The 17472-nt window shown below is 50.7% G+C and overlaps 2 protein-coding genes across 7 annotated transcripts; one reads left to right on the forward strand and one right to left on the reverse strand.

Annotated features, from left to right (window-relative positions):
- Nucleotides 1-3612: 3612 nt before the first annotated feature.
- Nucleotides 3613-13000, reverse strand: TMEM176B (transmembrane protein 176B). The gene is made up of 7 exons (XM_023225461.2): nt 12752-13000; nt 8774-8982; nt 6297-6407; nt 5881-5937; nt 5428-5649; nt 4398-4517; nt 3613-3950 (listed from the first exon to the last, which is right to left on the reverse strand). Exons 2-7 carry the CDS (start codon nt 8975-8977, stop codon nt 3858-3860), a joined length of 807 nt encoding a protein of 268 aa, XP_023081229.1. The 5' UTR covers nt 8978-8982; nt 12752-13000; the 3' UTR covers nt 3613-3857.
- Nucleotides 13001-13133: 133 nt separating this feature from the next.
- On the forward strand, nt 13134-17472 carry TMEM176A (transmembrane protein 176A). 6 transcript variants are annotated; one of them, XM_023225462.1, is made up of 7 exons: nt 13134-13267; nt 13913-14164; nt 14590-14700; nt 15762-15818; nt 15982-16191; nt 16721-16831; nt 17185-17472. In XM_023225462.1, exons 2-7 carry the CDS (start codon nt 13958-13960, stop codon nt 17218-17220), a joined length of 732 nt encoding a protein of 243 aa, XP_023081230.1. In that variant the 5' UTR covers nt 13134-13267; nt 13913-13957; the 3' UTR covers nt 17221-17472. The 6 variants fall into 6 exon arrangements, with proteins under 6 accessions (XP_023081230.1, XP_031791951.1, XP_023081231.1 ...); XM_031936091.1 differs by having other exon boundaries at nt 14599-14700; XM_023225463.1 differs by having other exon boundaries at nt 13135-13267; nt 13945-14164.

A 17472-nucleotide genomic window follows, 5' to 3' on the forward strand; every position in this document is an offset into this window, starting at 1 on the left:
GAGGACATTCAGCAGGAGCTGCAAGTGTCAGCACCCCAAGGTCATCAAGAAAGATAACAAACAGACTTCAGTGGCCCCAGATTTCCAAGTACTTCTACTTCCTCTTTTTGACCACATAGCTGGGCCCTTGATGGAAACGGCATTTCAGAAGCCTCTCTCCGCCTCTGACAGTTTTGGCTAAAATCCAAAGCAGAAAGCAGAAGCTGCTCTTTCTGGCTTGTTAGCGTCTGAGCTCCCGGAAGAGATTATACCAGAAAAGCCTGGGAGATTTACTGGAAATTATACCAGAAGAGACTGTGCTAGAAATGCCTGTGATTATAGAGATTATGCTAGAAGAGATGTTGTGAAGACAAAGGGGGTGGGGTGCCCCTCAGGCAGCACTTAGGGAGTGGGGAGGTGTCCTGGAGACCCTGAGGAGTCAGATGTGGAGGGAGAGGAGAGGCTGGTGGGATCAGGCAACACAGGGTGACAGTGGCCTGAGGATGTGATGAGACCGCAGGGTGATATGCCAGGAACACCAGCTCCTGGGAACTGCAGCTTTCAGCTGTGACAAAGGCAGGTGTGGTCCCACACCATGAGAGGCACCCCTTTGTGGGGAACCCGGGAGTTGCACAAAGGGCTCCTCAACAGTAAACAAGGAAGGGATTTTGAAAACGTGGTGCTGGGGCACACCTGATCCCCCTCCCAGGCTGTCCCAAGCTGTCTCCTGTCTCCCAGTGTCTGAGTTTGCTAGGGTTCTCATAACAAAACACTGACTGAGGAGCTTAAACTGGAGAAATTTCTTTTCTCTCAGTTCTGGAAGGCCGAAGTCCAAGATTTGGCAGCAGCAGAGTTCCTCGAAGGCTCTCCTTGGCTAGTAAATGCCATCTTCTCCCTGTGTCCTCACATGGCCTTCCCTCTGGGCCTGTCAGCATTCTAATTGCCTCTTGTCATAAAGACATCAGACATATTGGATAAGGGCCCACCACAATTACCTCATTTTAACTTCATTACCTCTTTCAAGACCCTATCTCCAAATACAGTCACATCCTGAGCTACTAGGGGTTAAGGCCTCAACATATGAATTTAGAGGAGACACAAATTCAACCCCTCACGCCCACCACCTCCCACCCTACTCCAGAAGCACAAAATGGTCTCCCTCCTGCCTCAAGAACTCTGGTATTCTCCAGGTTTGAGGACCAGCCCTCTGTCCATGCTGCAGTGTAGATTGAGATCTTTGTAGATGGAGTCTTGAATGTCAACATTTGTGACAACTAAAAGACAATCCCCCTGCCCAACTTTGGCCACAGTTCCTTGGAGTCAGGGTGGTGAGTGGGCAAGTAACTCAGTCCTATCAAATGTGCCCATGGACACTGAGGTATGAGCAGCTCTGCCCACTCTGCATTCTCCTGGCTGTTCATGACGTGAGCAACAGCAAGCTCAGGGTGCTCTGCCAGTGAGGGTCTGCTACTTTGCATTCTCCTTTCTCATGTTCCTTGTCTTCCTACAGTTCTTCAGCAAGCACACCACCTTCCTGCCTGATGCATCGCTAACTCGGCAGTCAAGTAACATTCGTTCTTCACAGTAAAGGGTTTATGCCTCGCCTCTTAAGCAGACTTTAAACTTCTTGGTGTTAGAAGCTCTGTCTTAAGTCTGTGTGTATCATAACCCTGCACATAGCAGGACACGGTAGTCAGGAACAGTGGAGAGTCTGAGATCTAACTGTACATGCAGGTCAGCAAGTCAGTCTGCCACAGTTTCAGGGATGCTGGCAGAAGCCACAAAACCCCAAGTTGTGACAAAGAACAATTTATTACACACGGCAATAGCAGTGGTCACAGTAGCAGCATTTTTGCTTGGGTTCTAGGACCCCAGTTCCCACAGACAATGCAAAGAGGCATTGCAGGTGACACCAGCACACCCAGTGGGCTGGGTTCTAGAAGAGGAACCCTGAGCTGAAGGAATCTGATTCTTTTACAACAGGCGATCATGCTTGTCCTTTGGTCCAGAACAAGACACTGTTTTCCAAGGCTGCCTACCAGGAGGTGACAACATCTTTGAAAAGGCAGCCAGTGCCACGGCTCACGAGATGTGTAGAAGCATGAGGCCTGGGGAAAGGCGGCCATCCACATATTTTGATGGGTTGAGTATTCCCTGAAGCCTGGCTGAGTGAGGCCCCGTAGGTTCTTCCCCTGCTAATGGGTCTCTTTTCACATTATCCACTTCAACCCAGCTTGGCTTCTGGGCTCAGTTACTTTACATTTGCCTGTTTAGCAAAGAATTGGGGACTTCCATTACTCCATCACTGGGGGTAAAATAAATGTTGAGGTTCAGGAGATTCCAAATTCCTCTGAGATTCTAATGTCTTCTTTACTGGGGACTGAGAGAGGGATGGGGACTGCAATGGTTCTGAGCCCAAGTTTTTCCGCCTGATGATTTGTGGGCTCTGGACCCTGGGAAATGAGGAAACCAGCTGGCTTCACACCTGCTGCTCATCCAAGGCTGGGTCTCCTGGGGAGGGGTTCTTGAGCACTCCACGCCCCTCAACCACGAAACAGAACGTAACATTCTACACTGCAAGCTCCTACAGAGTAGCCAGCAAGCTTTGTGTGTAAAAAGCCTATTAGTAAATATTTTATGCTTTGTGGGCCATTCAGTCTCTGTTAAGACTCCTCAGCTCTGCCCTTGTAGCACGAAAACACTACAATGTGTAAACAAATGGTCGTGGCTGTGTTTAGATAAATTTTTATTTACACAATTCGATGGTGAGCTGGATTTGCCCCTCGGGATGTAATCAGCTGACCCTGCACATATTCTGAACACACTCCTGTCTCGCAGGCTTCTTTATAAGCCTCTATGTAAAGCACAGGCTGGTGAGGGCCCCAGGGAGAGCAGCACCGCAGCACCGCCCTCAGCACAGGCCCCCAGTCCAAGTCCTGTGCGGGAGCAGGTCTCGCCCAGTGCAGCAGCTCCGCACCTCTGTGATACCACTCAGCCAAGAGGGAAGGTACAGGCCCTGCAGCCCATCGGCTTGGATCTGAAGACCAGCCCTGTGGGGCTGCTAAGTCATGAAACTGACCTCATGGAGATTTCATAAAGCCCCTACCAGCTTTCCAGCTAGAGAAAAGCTTACATCTGTATATTTATGTCTTCACATATAAAGAAAATGGAAAAAGTCAAAATCAATTCACTATCATTTACAATGAAAGGAAAGAAGACTAAGGATGGTGTTTATGTGGATGTGGAGAGAGGAAAAGAGACAGAACCAACACTAATTACTGCTAAACAAAAAAAGAGAAAGGAAGGAAGATGGGGAGGGAGGAGGCAAAAATCTCGTTCCATGCTCCACACAGTTCTCTCAAGTCTACAGGCTGAGGTCGTCGGAGCCTAGACAATCTCAGCAGGTAAGAAGATTCTAGGCCCACTAGACTTCCTTCCACTTTACACTGAATTGAATAAAATCATAAAAAGGGGTTTTGCCACCTGGGATGTAGAGCAGAACATAATTAAATTTAGTCTTCTTGGGACAGTGTTTCAATGGGATAAGTCAGCTCCCATTTAACCTCATACATAGCGACACAAAGAAAGGCCTTTCACGGCGCACAAGGTGTATAAACAAAGAGAAACCATATCTTTCTGGGCAAAATTGTTTTTCTGGATTGTTTATTATGCTTAATCAGCACTGTGGAAAATGCAACAATATCTGTTCATGGACTTCAGAACCCCAGAGCGGGAACAGCAGGTGCTGATGTGGGGAGAAGAAAGGAGGAGGATCTGGACAGCGGCCATAGGGGAGGCAAGTGTGAGGAGCCAGGAGTGGGGGCCCTGGGCTGCCCCAGACAGAGACATGCGGGCATCCCGGTGGGGTCTTTGGCGGCTCACAGGACAATGGCAGTGGAGGTCTGTTCCCTAGAGGGTGAGGGGGGCACTGAATTCTCCCCCAGTAGTCTCTTCTCTGATCCTTCCTCATTCTGGAAAAAAAAAGAAAAAAGAAATCCTTCGGGGAAAAGGATGCAGGCAGAGTTAGCATCATAGAACTCAGAAAGCAGAAAGAGGAAAAGAGGAGGGAAAGGAAAAGATGACAGGAAACACAGATTAGGCAAAAACAAAAAAACAAAAAACAAAAAACAAGGTGGCAGAGGAAGGGGAGTGGGACGAACACTTGGGACAGGGCAGAGGGGAGAGTGGGGAGATCAGAGCAGGGGAGGGCGCAGAGAGGCACAGGGCAGCGAGAGTTGGCCCAGGAACATGGTGATGGCCACATTCCCCGACAGCAAAGGGGAGCGTTGCATATGGAAAGAAGCGGAGGGGGACCAGCCCGGCCTCAGGTTAGGGTGCCCCTGACCCTGCACTCCTACCTGCACTCCTACTCACCAGCCAGACTCACACTGCCCAGCGGCCCCTGCCCGATAACTCACCAGGGGCTGGGAGCTCTGGCCACACAAGTTTCGAAGATTCACTCCCAAGGAAGCCAAGGACACAATGACCTTCAAGACACAGACAGCCAGGAACAGGGCACGGATTGCTGTGAACAACTTCTGGAGATAAGGGAAAAACAAAGATAGTCAGGTATCAGCTACTGCAATGTTGCCACATCACCACCCTCTCCACCCACCCAGGCACTGACTCTATCCAGCTTGCTGCTCCCACCACAGCTGACTGTGTTTCCAGCCACAGCTTCCATCCCACTGGCTTGTCTGCAGAGTGACCTTATCACTCCCTGTCAAGAAGTGGAGACTATGCCTTCAATCCCTAGAATCTGGAAGGGCCTAGGACTGCTTTGGCCACAGTGAAAGTGACACTATCCAGTGACAGGGTAGCCCTTAGCTGGTCTGGCAGCTTCTACTTTCTGTCTCCTGAAATGCTTGCAACTAGGGTGCTCCCCATTGGAATCCAGTTTCTGTGCTATGAGAAGCCCAAGCCACGTGGAGAAGCCATCGCTGGCTCTTGCCGACAGCCTCCGCTGAGCTCTGGACCACGCAGCTGCATCATCTCAGACCCCCAACCTTGGCGAGCACTTGGATAACTTCACCCCCATCTGACTGTAACTGCATGAGAAAACCCGTGAATGAGGATGGCTCGTCTGAATCCAGCCAACTCATAGCACCGTGAGAAATAATAGTTGTAATTTTAAGCCACTACATTTTGGGGTGGTTTTTAATTCAGGAATAGAAAACTGGGATACCGACACACCAGAAAAGCCAGAAGAGTGGCCCGCTATCTCTTCTCTGAAATGTCTCCTCTTTGTTCCTCATCCCCTTTGATTCAGAGGATCTTCATACCATGAGGTCTGAGAAATGTCTGCAGCTTACATTAAAACCTCCTGAATGAAAGACTCAGCATGAGGTCCAAGCTCACAGAGCCTACATCTGTCTCCTCCAGTGCCCCCAGCTCCCTGGGAACAAAGAGCTGTGATGGGTCCCCAAAGACTGGACTCTTCCTGCTCACCCTCAGCATCTGCATGTAAGCTCTACACTCCTCCTTCTGCCATTGGATCTCTTGACTTCGCCATCTGTACTCAGTGGTAGGGATGACGAGGTCCAAGGGATCACACACAGTGTCAATGTATAAAAAGGGTTCAGTTTGCCAGATGAAGCTATTCACGCAGAGGACAACAGCAGCCATAGCTGTAGCAAAGCCTGCCAGGGTGATCAGGCTGGATACATAGCCCTGGAAGAGAAAGAGGGTCAAGACACAGGCTCCTTCAATCAGTGGAAGAGTCATGAGGTCCCTGCCTCAAAGCCATCTCCTCTTCCCCAGCCCTTGTCCAGGAAACCCTCTCCTCCCCTCCAAGAAAGACCCCAAGATATTGGCAACCAAAGGGCAGAAGACAGATAATGGAGCAGAACTCAGGAGGAGGTCAGTGAACAAGGTGGAGGAGAGAGGGTGTCCAAGACTCACAGCAAGTTTGCCCGGGTGCTTCTCATGGACAATGGCCCCAGCTCCCGCTGCGATCACCTGAAAAGAGACACCAGAAAAAGGCCTCCAGTTTACTCTTCTGAATTGGTCTATCATCACCCTCCCACCAGCAGTTCCCAGAACAGTCAATGTGAAGCAGGATCCCAGGGAAAGACAAAGAACTCTGACACAGAGACAGGACTCCACCTACACCTGCCCCACCTCTCCCACTTGTCTTCAAGAGAAAAATGGAAGTGACAGGGTCTCAGCTACACCCTAGGGCAGCTTCCTCATGGCCAAAGGCCATTTGGCCCCAGAGGCTTTGGTTGCTTCCCCAGAGTCCCAACCCAGACCTATAAGCACCTTCTTACCCATCACAACTTGCCTCCCTCCAGGCTCACAGCCTGTTCCTTACTCACCACAGACCCCACCCAGAAGGCACAGCCTGAGGCACGCAGCACAGTCCAGGGCCCCAAGCAGAGACACACTCCAAGAGCACAACTCACAACCCCCAGTAATATCTGAGTCACCTGCAAGACAGAATGAGAAACCAGACCCCTTCCCATGAGCCCATGTGCCCCAGCTGCCCCGGGAGCAGCTGCCTGGCTCCTATCTAGGTGGCTCTCCTCTCCATTTCCTCTGTCTTAACCTCTCTGCAGCTCTGATTCTGGAAGGTTCTGTCCCCTTAAAATCCATGAAGCAGCACTGGCCTGGGTCTCCCCTCACCCTTCTCATAGGCTTGGCTATTTATCCTTCATCACTTTTTCCCAACTTCAACACTTTCTCATCCCACCTGAAGATTCCCACTTTTTTCCCCCATTCTCCTTCAGAGGTCCCATTGTCCCATCCAAATACCCAGCCTGACCTGAGCTTCTGGCCTATCCTTTCTCTTCAGATCCAAACACACACTCTTGAGGGCTCTGGGACAGACACAAAGATGTGCTGCTAAGACACCCTTCAAGAAAGGGCTTGTTTGATTGCTGACCGCCTACAGTTGTCAGCTCCTTCAGGGTCACCCTAATTTTTCAAGCTGAAGACACATGCTGAGGAGAGCCCCCCAGCCAATGACTAAGCAAGACAGTGGCTCAAAGGCCATCTCCACCCATTGTGGAACTCCTGCAGTGGGCAGCCTTTGCCTGGAAACTCCCCACTGGCCTGGTAGAGTCTGCATTGCAGCCTGATGGTTCCTCCTACCCAATCCTGCTCCCTCTCTTTTCATTCCATAGGTATCATACCCCAAAAAGCCGTTCACACACCCAACTCCAACTCAGAAGAGAATTCCTCTTCTTCCTGGAAAACCCAACTGTCACCACCTGCACATCCTACCGGCATCTCAAATTTGTCACATCCAAATCCCACACCCCCCACCAACTACCACACACACACACACACACGTCTCTCAAACCACCTGCACATACTACCGGCATCTTGGATTTGTCACGTCCAAATCCCACACTCCCCCTGCTACCATACACACACATCTCTCAAATGTCTGCTCCTCCTGACTTTGAGGGCTCTGATCTCCTGGTCACCCACACTTCAACCCTCTGTATGCTGTGGATGCCTCTCTTCCCTTATCCCCCACATCCCTTCACTCCCATGCCATGGAGGTCTGCGAAGGACAGGGACTCCTTTATCTCCCTACCATTCCTGCTATGATTATGCAAGTGCAGACCCTCGATCCTTCTCACCTGGATGCCTCCTGACTCTGAGGCAGGTTCCTGCTCAGAATCCATCCACAGTCTTCTCACTGTCAAAGCTGATTCAGGACAGACTCCACCCCTGGTCTTTCAAGGTTCTCAGCAATATGGCCCCAAATCACCCATTCATGAAGCCCATTTTCTTTACTCTTAACCATTATAGAACTTGCCCTATGACTTCCGGCCTCTTTGCCTTTGCTCCTGTCATTCTTTAACCTGGAATTCTTTTTTGTCCATCTTCCACCACTGTCTATACCTATTCCTTCTCCATTCAGGGTTCTCCCACCCTCAAGGATGTCAGATGTGCTTCTCCCTCGCCTGATCTACCTTTAGTTCCAGTCATTAGTGTAGCTGCTGTTTCTTCTGATGGTCACTGAGCACTTTTAGATATAGCCCAGGGATTCTCTCTGTAGTTTGGCCTGAAGTGCTGAACACATTGCCTTGCACCTGTAGGCTCTCAGTCCATGTCGGGTCAATGAAACTGAATTAATAGCCTCTAGACTCTTCTTCCTGTTGCCCTACCTCTGGCTGGGACCAATTCCTCTGCACCAAAGAGGAGGTCGATTATTCCTTTTCATCCAAATTTCTGTGGGGATACTTACAACTTTTTCCTACACAGGATGAGGTATAAATAGTGATTTCTCATGTCCCTCTCATGGAAATTCAACCCACTTTCCTTTTTTGCATCCTATTGAAGAAGGAGAGTTTCCATTGTGAAAGCTGAGCCTACAAATGGGGTCATTTTTGTCACACTCAGCTAAAACAGAGTCAAGTGGCCAGGGGCAAAAAGCACTAGGGGCACAAAATGTTGCTCCCAAAATGTAATTCTCTACAAATCAGGCTGCTGAAGCTGCCTGCTGCAACCTGAAACCAGCTTTATCTACAGCTTCTGACCTTGCTACAACTCTACGATTAGTTTTACCCACACCATCGCTCACCCATCAGAGCTTGCCAGCTCCCCAAAACCTATGATCTTTCTTGAAGGGCAATATGTAACATTTCTCCTTTTTATAAGCCTTTAACCTTCTCTTTGTTCCAAAGACGTACTGCAGACCACCTGGTCTGTGTGTATGCCCCAAATTGCAATTATCTACTCCCAAATAAAATGTTTTAATTTTGAAGATTTGATTCTATATTTTAATTGACCGCATCACCTCGTTAATGTGCCCCCCTATCCTGCACCAGCCCAGTCTTACCCCTAGAGCCAGCTGCTCATAACCAATCCTGGTTGTGGAAGGCACAGTGTCCCCAGGGTGAAAAAGAAATTTCTTGAGAGAACTTCCAGCTTTCAGCAGTTGTGTCAAAGTTGACTCCTGGTGGATGTGGACGTTGATGTGGGAGGGCTGGGATGGCGTAGCGGCCACAGCAACTCCATTCACAATCACCATGTTTTGGGTCATCCTGCCTGTCAGGGAGAAGACATACAGAAGTGAGGTCTGGGAACTAGGTGAGGGAAAAATACACAGCACAGGTGAAAAGAGAGAAATAGTGTCTTTGTCAAGACCCCAGATGGGCACAATGGCTCACACCTATAATCCCAGCACTTTGGGAGGCTGAGGTGCGTGGATTACCTGAGGTCAGGCGTTCAAGACCAGCCTGGCCAATGTGGCAAACCCCTTCTCTACTAAAAATACAAAAATTCGCATGGTGGTGTGCACCTGTAGTCCAAGCTACTCAGGAAGCTGAGGCAGGAGAATCACTTGAATCTGGGAGGCTGAGGTTGTAGTGAGCTGAGATCTTGCCACTATACTCCAGCCTGGGTAACAGAGTGAGACTCCGTCCCAAAAAAAAAAAAAAAAAAAGTCTTTGTCAAGATCCAAAAGGTCTTCCCAGTGCAGATATCAATGTCACAGTGACCTTAGTGATTAGTGACTTAGTATATCTGTATACATATCTTTACACATAATACTTTACATATAAAAATGTTAAGAGATACAAAAGGCTATATATATCTTTAAAACCTTATCTCTCATCTTTTTCCCTCAACCACCTATTTGCCTTGCAGATGGAAAGTAATATTATCGGTTTCTTATAAATCCTACCATGACATTTTTGCATACAAAAGTGTGAAAAAGTATTTCTCCCCCCTTTTCCCCCTTTTCCCACAAATAGCAGCATACTATACACACTGATTTGCATGATGCTGTGTTCACATGATCATATGTTTTTAGAATAACCCTACATGAGTCCATGAAAAGTGTCAACCTAAATAACACAGAGAGGCTCTCCAAAAGAAAATGAGATTTATTCCGGGAATAGGGCATTACAACGAGAATATGCTTACCATAGTAAATCATGTGAACATTCAGGCAGGTAAAAGAAGACAAAGGTTTTTAAAGGAAAAATGGGGAGACTTACATAATCACTTTGAGATGATCATCCTTGGCTACAAGGATCAATAACAAGGGTGACACCTGTCCAGGGTTAGACAGGCAGTTGCTGGTGGATGTCCTCACAGAAGTATTTTTTTGTGTAAGGTTATCATTTTACAGAGTCCTTTGTGATGATTTTTGTTACCAGGTATTTACGCATGAGAACCCTGCCTTGTGGGCTTTCTCAGGCTCTAATTTTCAGATTTTTTTTTTAACACAAGTGACTCGATTATGATTCTGACAACTTTCACAAAAGCTTCTTCACTCATTTGTGTAACTGCATGTATTTCATGAGTATGAATTTCTTATAATTTATTTAAATGGTTCCCTATTGGCAGACATTTAGGTTATTTCCAATCCTTTTCCATTACAGACAATGTGGAATTGGCAGGGCAACTGGAATGTGCATTTGCAATTTTAGTAGATATTGTCAGTTATCCTCCATGGAGGTGGTAGCAATTCACATGCAGGAGGCAAACTCTTTTATCCTTTTCCTTTTATATGGGGAAAAATGCATTGATTTTAATCAATTTTATGTAATAAAATGTCCCATTTTAAATGTATATCTCAATGAGTTTTGACAAATTTATACGTTTGTGCAATTACAGCTACAATCAAGATAAAGGACATTCCTGCACTGCAACACGTTCCCTAAAGCCCCTCCCCAGGAAATAACCCCAACCACTAGCCATGAGCAACCACTAACTTGCTTTCTGTAACGATTTGCATATATTTTTAATTCATTTTTTTTTTTTTTTTTTTTTTTTTTTTTTTTTTTTTTTTTTTTTTTGCGATGGAGTCTCACTCTGTCACCCAGGCTAGAGTGCAATGGTGCGATCTCAGCTCACTGCCAGCTCCATCTCCCAGGTTCATGCCATTCTCCTGCATCAGCCTCCCAAGTAACTGGGACTACAGGTGCCCACCACCAAGCCCAGCTAATTTTTTGTATTTTTGGTAGAGACGGGGTTTCACCGTGTTAGCCAGGATGGTCTCGATCTCCTGACCTCGTGATCCACCCGCCTCAGCCTCCCAAAGTGCTGGGATTACAGGCGTGAGCCACCGCGCCTGGCCGGTTCTCTTTTATATTTTAGAGAGAGAGATGGGGTATTGCTTTGTTGCCCAGGGTGGTCTCAAATTCCTGGACTCAAGCAATCCTCCCACCTCAGCCTCCCAAAGTGCTGCAATTACAGGTGTGAGCCACCAGGACCACGCCTGGCCCATAGTTCTCTTATTATGAGTGAGGTTGATTTTTTTTTCGTATGTTAAGGGGTGTTTTTATTTCTTCTTTTGTGAGCTCTCCGTTCACATCCTATGTCCTTGTTTTGTTTTGATTTTTTCTACGGAAGTTCTTTATCTATTCACCAAATTACCATTTGTGATATAAGTTTCAAATGTTTCTTTACAATTTGTAGTTTATTTTTTCACCTTGCTTGTATTTTCATACACTCCATATTCTATTTCATTCTATTTATGGTGTCTAGCTCTTAGACTTTTAAAGGACTTCCCCGTTTCAAGATTATAAAATAATCTTCCATATTTTCTTCTAAGTGGCTTTATGCTTTCAGTTTTCACTTTTAAATGTTGACCATCTGGAATTTGGGAGCTGCGTGACCAACCTTGGCCGTTGGGAGACACGGATCCAAGTTCTGTTGCTGTCATTCCGATGTTTAATTTCAGAAAGATACGTTCCATTTGTGGAATACATCTTCTTTTTCTCAGTGATTTAAAATTCTCTCCTGAGCAGAAACGAAGTTCCCCTAGAAATGTAGGCCTATTCTAGTCCTTATATTCTGCCCATTGGCATGTCTCATGGGTTAGGCATCATTACCACAATTTTAACCTGGAGCTTAATGCTAATTGGGCTGTTTCACAATCCCCTCTTGTGGTTTTTCTTTCAGAATCGTCATGGCTCTTTTTGCTAGATTACTTCTCCACGTGCACTTTAGAATCAGCTTGCCTGGCTCTAAAATAAATCCTGCATAGGTAATTCTAATGGACATCCTGGCTAAGTATCACAGTTTAAATCAAATATTATTAACAATTCTAATAACACCTGCCATTCGTCCTCTACCTACTTTTCAAAGCACCTTCACTCTTTCACCCACCTGGCCTCCTTGGGGTTAGAAAGGACAGGAGTTAGACAATTCCACACATGCACAAAGAGCTTCAGATTGCTTCCCAAAAAACGAAGCCCAGCCCCAGATTCCAGCCAGACCTTCCCTTGAGGGCCCAGGCCTCGCCCTGAGTGCACCTCAGGTTCCAGCTATCTCCGGACCCCCAGGACCACTGCTTCCCCCACCCCACGCCAACCCCTAGATCTGCCTCGCCCCCTCCTGAGGAGTCGGATCTGAACCAGGCAGGCACCACGGAGATTCCCCGTGCCGGCCGCCCGACGCCTGGTAGGTGGTGGGCTCTTCCCGGCTGCCCCGAACGCTTTTCTCTGTCCAGCTCCTCCTGTGCCCCGGGACTGGGGAAAGCGTCCGGCAGCCCCGCCACGCCCTGGCCCCGTCCCAGGAGCCACCCCACCGTAGGGCTCCAGCCAGGGTCCAGGCGTGCGGGTGGCGGAAAGTACAGGGGACGAGCCAGGCCCAAGCCTCTCCTCCTGCTCTCCAGCCGTTTTTTGGGGGAGAAACACCTGCACCCAGCTGTCCCTCCCTCCTACGCGAGTTCTCCTGGAAACCAGGATGGAGGAAGAAAGACGTCTTGTGGACAGGACGGGGTGGGGGCATGGCCCTGGGGACTCCTCGTGACAGAGGGTCCTGCGGCAAGAGGGTCTCCCGGGCCGCAGGGGCCCCGCCTCACCTGCCGTCCTCCGGGAGCCGGCGGCGTAGCAGAGCGGACAGGAGCTGACCCCGAGCAGGGGAGCGACGGGAGGGCGGAGGTGGCAGAGGCAGGGGTGGGGGCTGAGGCCCCGCCCAGGCTGCGCGGTTTCCCGAAACCAGCTGCGGCCCCGGGGTCCGGCAGGGGGGTTCAGCCTGGAGGAGCGGACCTGGCGGGAGAAGGCCGAGCCCCCGCGCGACCCCTGAGCTCCCACTCGCCCACATTTGCACGCCGGCCCTGGCTGGGCGGAGCTGGGGGCGAGGACGACCCCACGGGCTTTCCCAGGGCAGTCCGCCCGCGCACCCTCCCAGCTCCCCAGAGCCCAGTGACCCTCGGGCAGCGAGAGAACCCCAGACGGACCCCAGGCACTGCAGCCTGCCGTGAACCCGAGGGGCTGAAGTTCAACCCCGCCCCCGCCTCCACCTCCAATTCTCAACCCACTTCTCCAGCCGGCGCCCCAGCCCTCCCGCTGCCTGCTGGCGGGTCCCGAGGAGCCAGGTGAGGCGGCGCCCCACTCCCGGCGGCCCGCGGAACACCTTCCGCACGCGCCCCGAGATGCCTCCGCACAGTTGGAGGGGCGTAGGAGGGACCCCCACCCAGGGATGAGACTGCAGGAAGGGGACTGCGGAGGAGGCCAGGTGCGGCCCCCGCTTTTGACCTCTCTCCGCACGGCTCCGCGGTCCTACCCCAGGCAGGGGCGGCGTGAACCTGTCGGGCGTGAGCAACGGTCGGTGGAGCTGGAGGTCGGCGGTGGCGGGGTCAGGGGGTATCCGGAGCCCAGCTGGGGCGCGGCTGCTGCCACAGGAGCTCCACAGGCAGCCAAGGGCTCGGTCCTGTCCCAGAGCCTGCAGACTGTGGAGGGGAGACCGCAGGAAGAGCCCGGGTGGAGGGGATGAGGGGTGGGGGCGTGGGGCGCTGCTTGACCTAGACGCCTAGGCCCTGGGAGGAGGATGCGGGGGACAGATCAGATCTGGGGCGAAAGGTGAGGTTCCCGTAGGCTCAGCGGTCACCGCAGCCACAGCATGATCAGCAGCCCCCTCTGCTACACGCACTCCCCTCCTGAGGGGGCAGGGGTGCGGCTCTGTGACCAGGACAGCCATTCATTCGGTGACCTTGAGCCCCACTGGCCCCTGACTTCCCCAGCTCCAATGAAATCTGCGAAAATCTTCTGACAGCCCTTCCTCCCTGATGCTGCCTTCTTCACACACGGTGTCCCTGACAATGGAGACAGCCGACAATGATGAGATGGCTCCGGAGGCCCCACAACCCACCCACGTCGATGTGCACATCCACCAGGAGTCTGCCCTGGCCAAGCTCCTGCTGACCTGCTGCTCTGCGCTGCGGCCCCGGGCCACCCAGGCCAGGGGCAGCAGCCGGCTGCTGGTGGCCTCGTGGGTGAGTGTGATGGCCTGCCTCGTGGGGACTCCCCACCTCCTGCCGCAGCAGCACTTTCTGCCAGCCTCCCTCTCAACAGGACACCACCAAGCCAGTTGTGTCTTTTTACTTAGGAATGTGACTCTCTGGCATTCTCAATAAGAGCCTGGGAAGGGGAGGCTCTGGGCTGAATGGGTGTGGAGGAGCTACTGACCCCGCCGAGTCCCAATCAGTGGAGCCCTTTCCTCTCCGCCAAACTCAGGATGGGCCGGCTCTCCTCCCTTTCTCTACTCTTTTCTCCTCCTCCTTCCTCTTCTTCTTTCTCCTCCTCTTCTCCTTTCTCTTCTCCTCTCTCTCTCTCCCTCTCTTTTTGGGGTTTTAGCGGTTAATCCCTGCAGTGGCAGGTCCACCTAGGAGCTGGGATCTTAGGGTCCTCTGGCTTTCAGGTGATGCAGATTGTGCTGGGGATCTTGAGTGCAGTCCTGGGAGGATTTTTCTACATCGGCAACTACACCCTTCTGGTCACCTCGGGAGCTGCCATCTGGACAGGGGCTGTGGTGAGTAGAGCAGGACAGTGCTTGACTGCCTGTGGGAAGCGTCGGGGGTTGCTCTCCTGATTGCCTTCCTCCAACATGGCGCCACAGAATGCTGGCAGTCGGAAAGATCTGATTATCTAGGCCCATTCCCTGCCTGTTCAGATGAGCAAACAGCTGAGGGCAGTAGTGGCATGTCCTAGTCACACTGCTCTCCCATACCCTGCCCAGTGCTGCTCCCACCAGGCTGGCCGCCTCTCCCTGCCTTCAACAGTTAATGTCAACTAAGGATCTAAGGACCTGCTCACCTCCAGATACTTGCGTTGAGATGGGGGAGGCAGAGCGTGCCAGATAGTATGTGATCCCCCAGGAAGCATCACCCCCTGGTTATTCCCATTGTCCTACACAGGCCCTGCACACAATGGGAACCCAGGAATTGTCAATAGATGGGTGTGTGCAGTTTGCACAGGAGCTGGGTAGGCTGGTCATGGTACCTACACCCTCAGAATAGCAGTAAAACACTTATATTTACTGAGAGAAACCGAGAGTAATCACCTTCACCCAGCCCATGGCAAAATACCCAGATTAGTTACAGAATTAGCCAAACAGGATTCAGGTCCACCTGTCCACTGGGATATACTAGATTTCCTGTTCTTCAAGCTCAGCTGAGTGGATCATTGGGCACTGTTAGGACAGGCTTCTAAACCTAATAGTGCCCACTCTGTATAGACTCACCCTTTATTGAGAGCTTCTGCAACACCCTATGACTTTTATCCACAAGATCCCACCATCCCTGGAACTTTCATAAAGCACTTGGTGTTGTTTAAAAAGGAAGGTTTAGGAGATCACACCTGGCTTGACCACAAGCTCTTAGGTGTCACTAAAGCAGGGCCTTCTGCAGCCTCAGGAGTTGGATCGGGCTCCACCCTCTCAGCAGTTATCTTACCATGGATAATAAAGCTTAGCATGAAACCTCTGGCCCAAGCTGAGTGTGGTAGGGAAGGGCCTGCTGCATGGAGGGTGTCTCGTCGGAGGGGACTTGCATTTCCTGTGCTAAGCCTGCTCCTGGCTCAATCTCTCCCCAGGCTGTGCTAGCTGGAGCTACTGCCTTCATTTATGAGAAACGGGGTGGTACCTACTGGGTAAGTTCAGGGAAGGGCATGGGAGGGGACCAGGTTCAGGCTGGAGGCCACCCCAATCTCCTGCCCTGTCACAGGCTTCTCTGGGCCTTGCCCTATTTTCCCCCGATTGGACTCTGGGAGAGACTGAAACACGAAGATTTCTCTCTGCCTCCTCCCTCCCCAGGCCCTGCTGAGGACTCTGCTAGCGCTAGCAGCTTTCTCCACAGCCATTGCTGCCCTCAAACTTTGGAATGAAGATTTCCAATATGGCTATTATTACAACAGTGTCTGCCACATCTCCACCTCGAGTGGCTGGTACACCCCAGCCCCCACTCACAGTCCAGAAGAAGTCAGAAGGCTACACCTGTGTACCTCCTTCCTGTACATGCTAAAGGTAGGTGGCCAAGGGGAAGGTGCAGCAGCAGGTGGGGCACGGATGGCCAGGCCAGGCCAGGGGCAAGAGTCAGCTTCTCCACCAGAAATAGCTGTTACCTATTCTGCACCAAGCTTGAGTATTGTCACCAAGGACAAAGCATCAAACAAAACAGAAATGGCTCCTGTAGGGTATTACAGACTAGTGGGCAATACAAGCATTAAAATAATAATAAATGAACCAATATAGCAAGTGTGCAAAGTGCTGCAAAGTTGTTAAATGCATGGTTTCCCTTGATCCTCTGAAGTCTTGGAGGTTATCAGGGAATCAAATCATAGCCCAAACCTGTCACTGTGTAAATGAGGACGCAGACCCAATGTGAGGGGTTTCCAGCTGCATTCTGCACACTAAATGCATTAACTTCCCCTCCAGAAGCCACAAACTTGAAGATAAAGGGGTAGAGATTTTCCCAGGTCAACAAGGAGCATGAGGACAGAGCAGGAAGGCAGTTGTCATCCTGGTGCTTATGGCCTTGGCCCTCTGTCCCCAGGCCTTGTTCCATACCCTTCAGGCCACGATCTTGGGTGTCTGGATTCTGCTGTTTCTGGCATCTCTGGCCCCTCTTTGGCTGTACTGCTGGAGAAAGTTCCCAACCAAAAGGGTGAGTCCCTAAAGTGTGTGCCTGTGTGTTTGGGGCAGTGGAGCTGCTCAAAGGAGACAGGAATGGACAGTGGACAGTTTGGGGAGGAGAAAGGGGCTCATGACCCAAGTCCCAACTATTATCATGCCTGTCTTTCTACCCAGTGGTGGCCCAGCCCGGAAAGCCCCTATCCCCAACCAAGCGGCCCCCAAGTCAAAGAGCCCAGGAATCCAGGGAAGTCCATATCCATGCTATACCTTTGCATCAGGTAGCATGCAGCTGATTCTGGTAGTTCCAGGGCTAAGCAGCCCTGGAGGAAAGACTCCACCCTTTCTTTCCCACTCACGATTGTCTTGCCTTTCCTTTTCCCTTAGAAAAGACACCAGAAGGAGATGTTGGAAGTGAGCTGAATCTAGCCATGCCACTCCTGATTATTAGCGCCTGGTGCTTCTGCACTGCGCATCCCTGCATCTGCCTGCTGGAAGAACCAGACTGGGGAAAAGAGACTCTTCAACATCCCCAGTTATCCTGCTGCCATGACCATGGCCACAACCCTGCTCCAGCAGCACTTGCCCATTCCTTACGTCCCTTCCCTATCCTGCTCCGCTTCATGTCCCCTCCTGAGCAGTCATGTGATAAAACTCTCATGTTATTGTTCCCAG

This window comes from Piliocolobus tephrosceles, chromosome 8 (assembly GCF_002776525.5).
Source record: "Piliocolobus tephrosceles isolate RC106 chromosome 8, ASM277652v3, whole genome shotgun sequence".
In the NCBI taxonomy this organism is placed as follows: domain Eukaryota; kingdom Metazoa; phylum Chordata; class Mammalia; order Primates; family Cercopithecidae; genus Piliocolobus; species Piliocolobus tephrosceles.

What these genes read in the sequence shown, in the direction of transcription:
- TMEM176B (XM_023225461.2), bottom strand. Translation starts at nt 8,977, where the DNA reads ATGACCCAAAACATGGTGATTGTGAATGGAGTTGCTGTGGCCGCTACG. An exon ending in ATGAGCAGCTGGCTCTAGGG is followed by an intron (nt 6,408 to 8,773) that starts GTAAGACTGGGC and finishes TCTGTCTTGCAG; the next exon opens with GTGACTCAGATATTACTGGG. An exon ending in AGCACCCGGGCAAACTTGCT is followed by an intron (nt 5,650 to 5,880) that starts GTGAGTCTTGGA and finishes TTTCTCTTCCAG; the next exon opens with GGCTATGTATCCAGCCTGAT.
- TMEM176A (XM_023225462.1), top strand. Translation starts at nt 13,958, where the DNA reads ATGCTGCCTTCTTCACACACGGTGTCCCTGACAATGGAGACAGCCGAC. An exon ending in CCTTCCTGTACATGCTAAAG is followed by an intron (nt 16,192 to 16,720) that starts GTAGGTGGCCAA and finishes CTCTGTCCCCAG; the next exon opens with GCCTTGTTCCATACCCTTCA. An exon ending in GAAAGTTCCCAACCAAAAGG is followed by an intron (nt 16,832 to 17,184) that starts GTGAGTCCCTAA and finishes CTTTTCCCTTAG; the next exon opens with AAAAGACACCAGAAGGAGAT.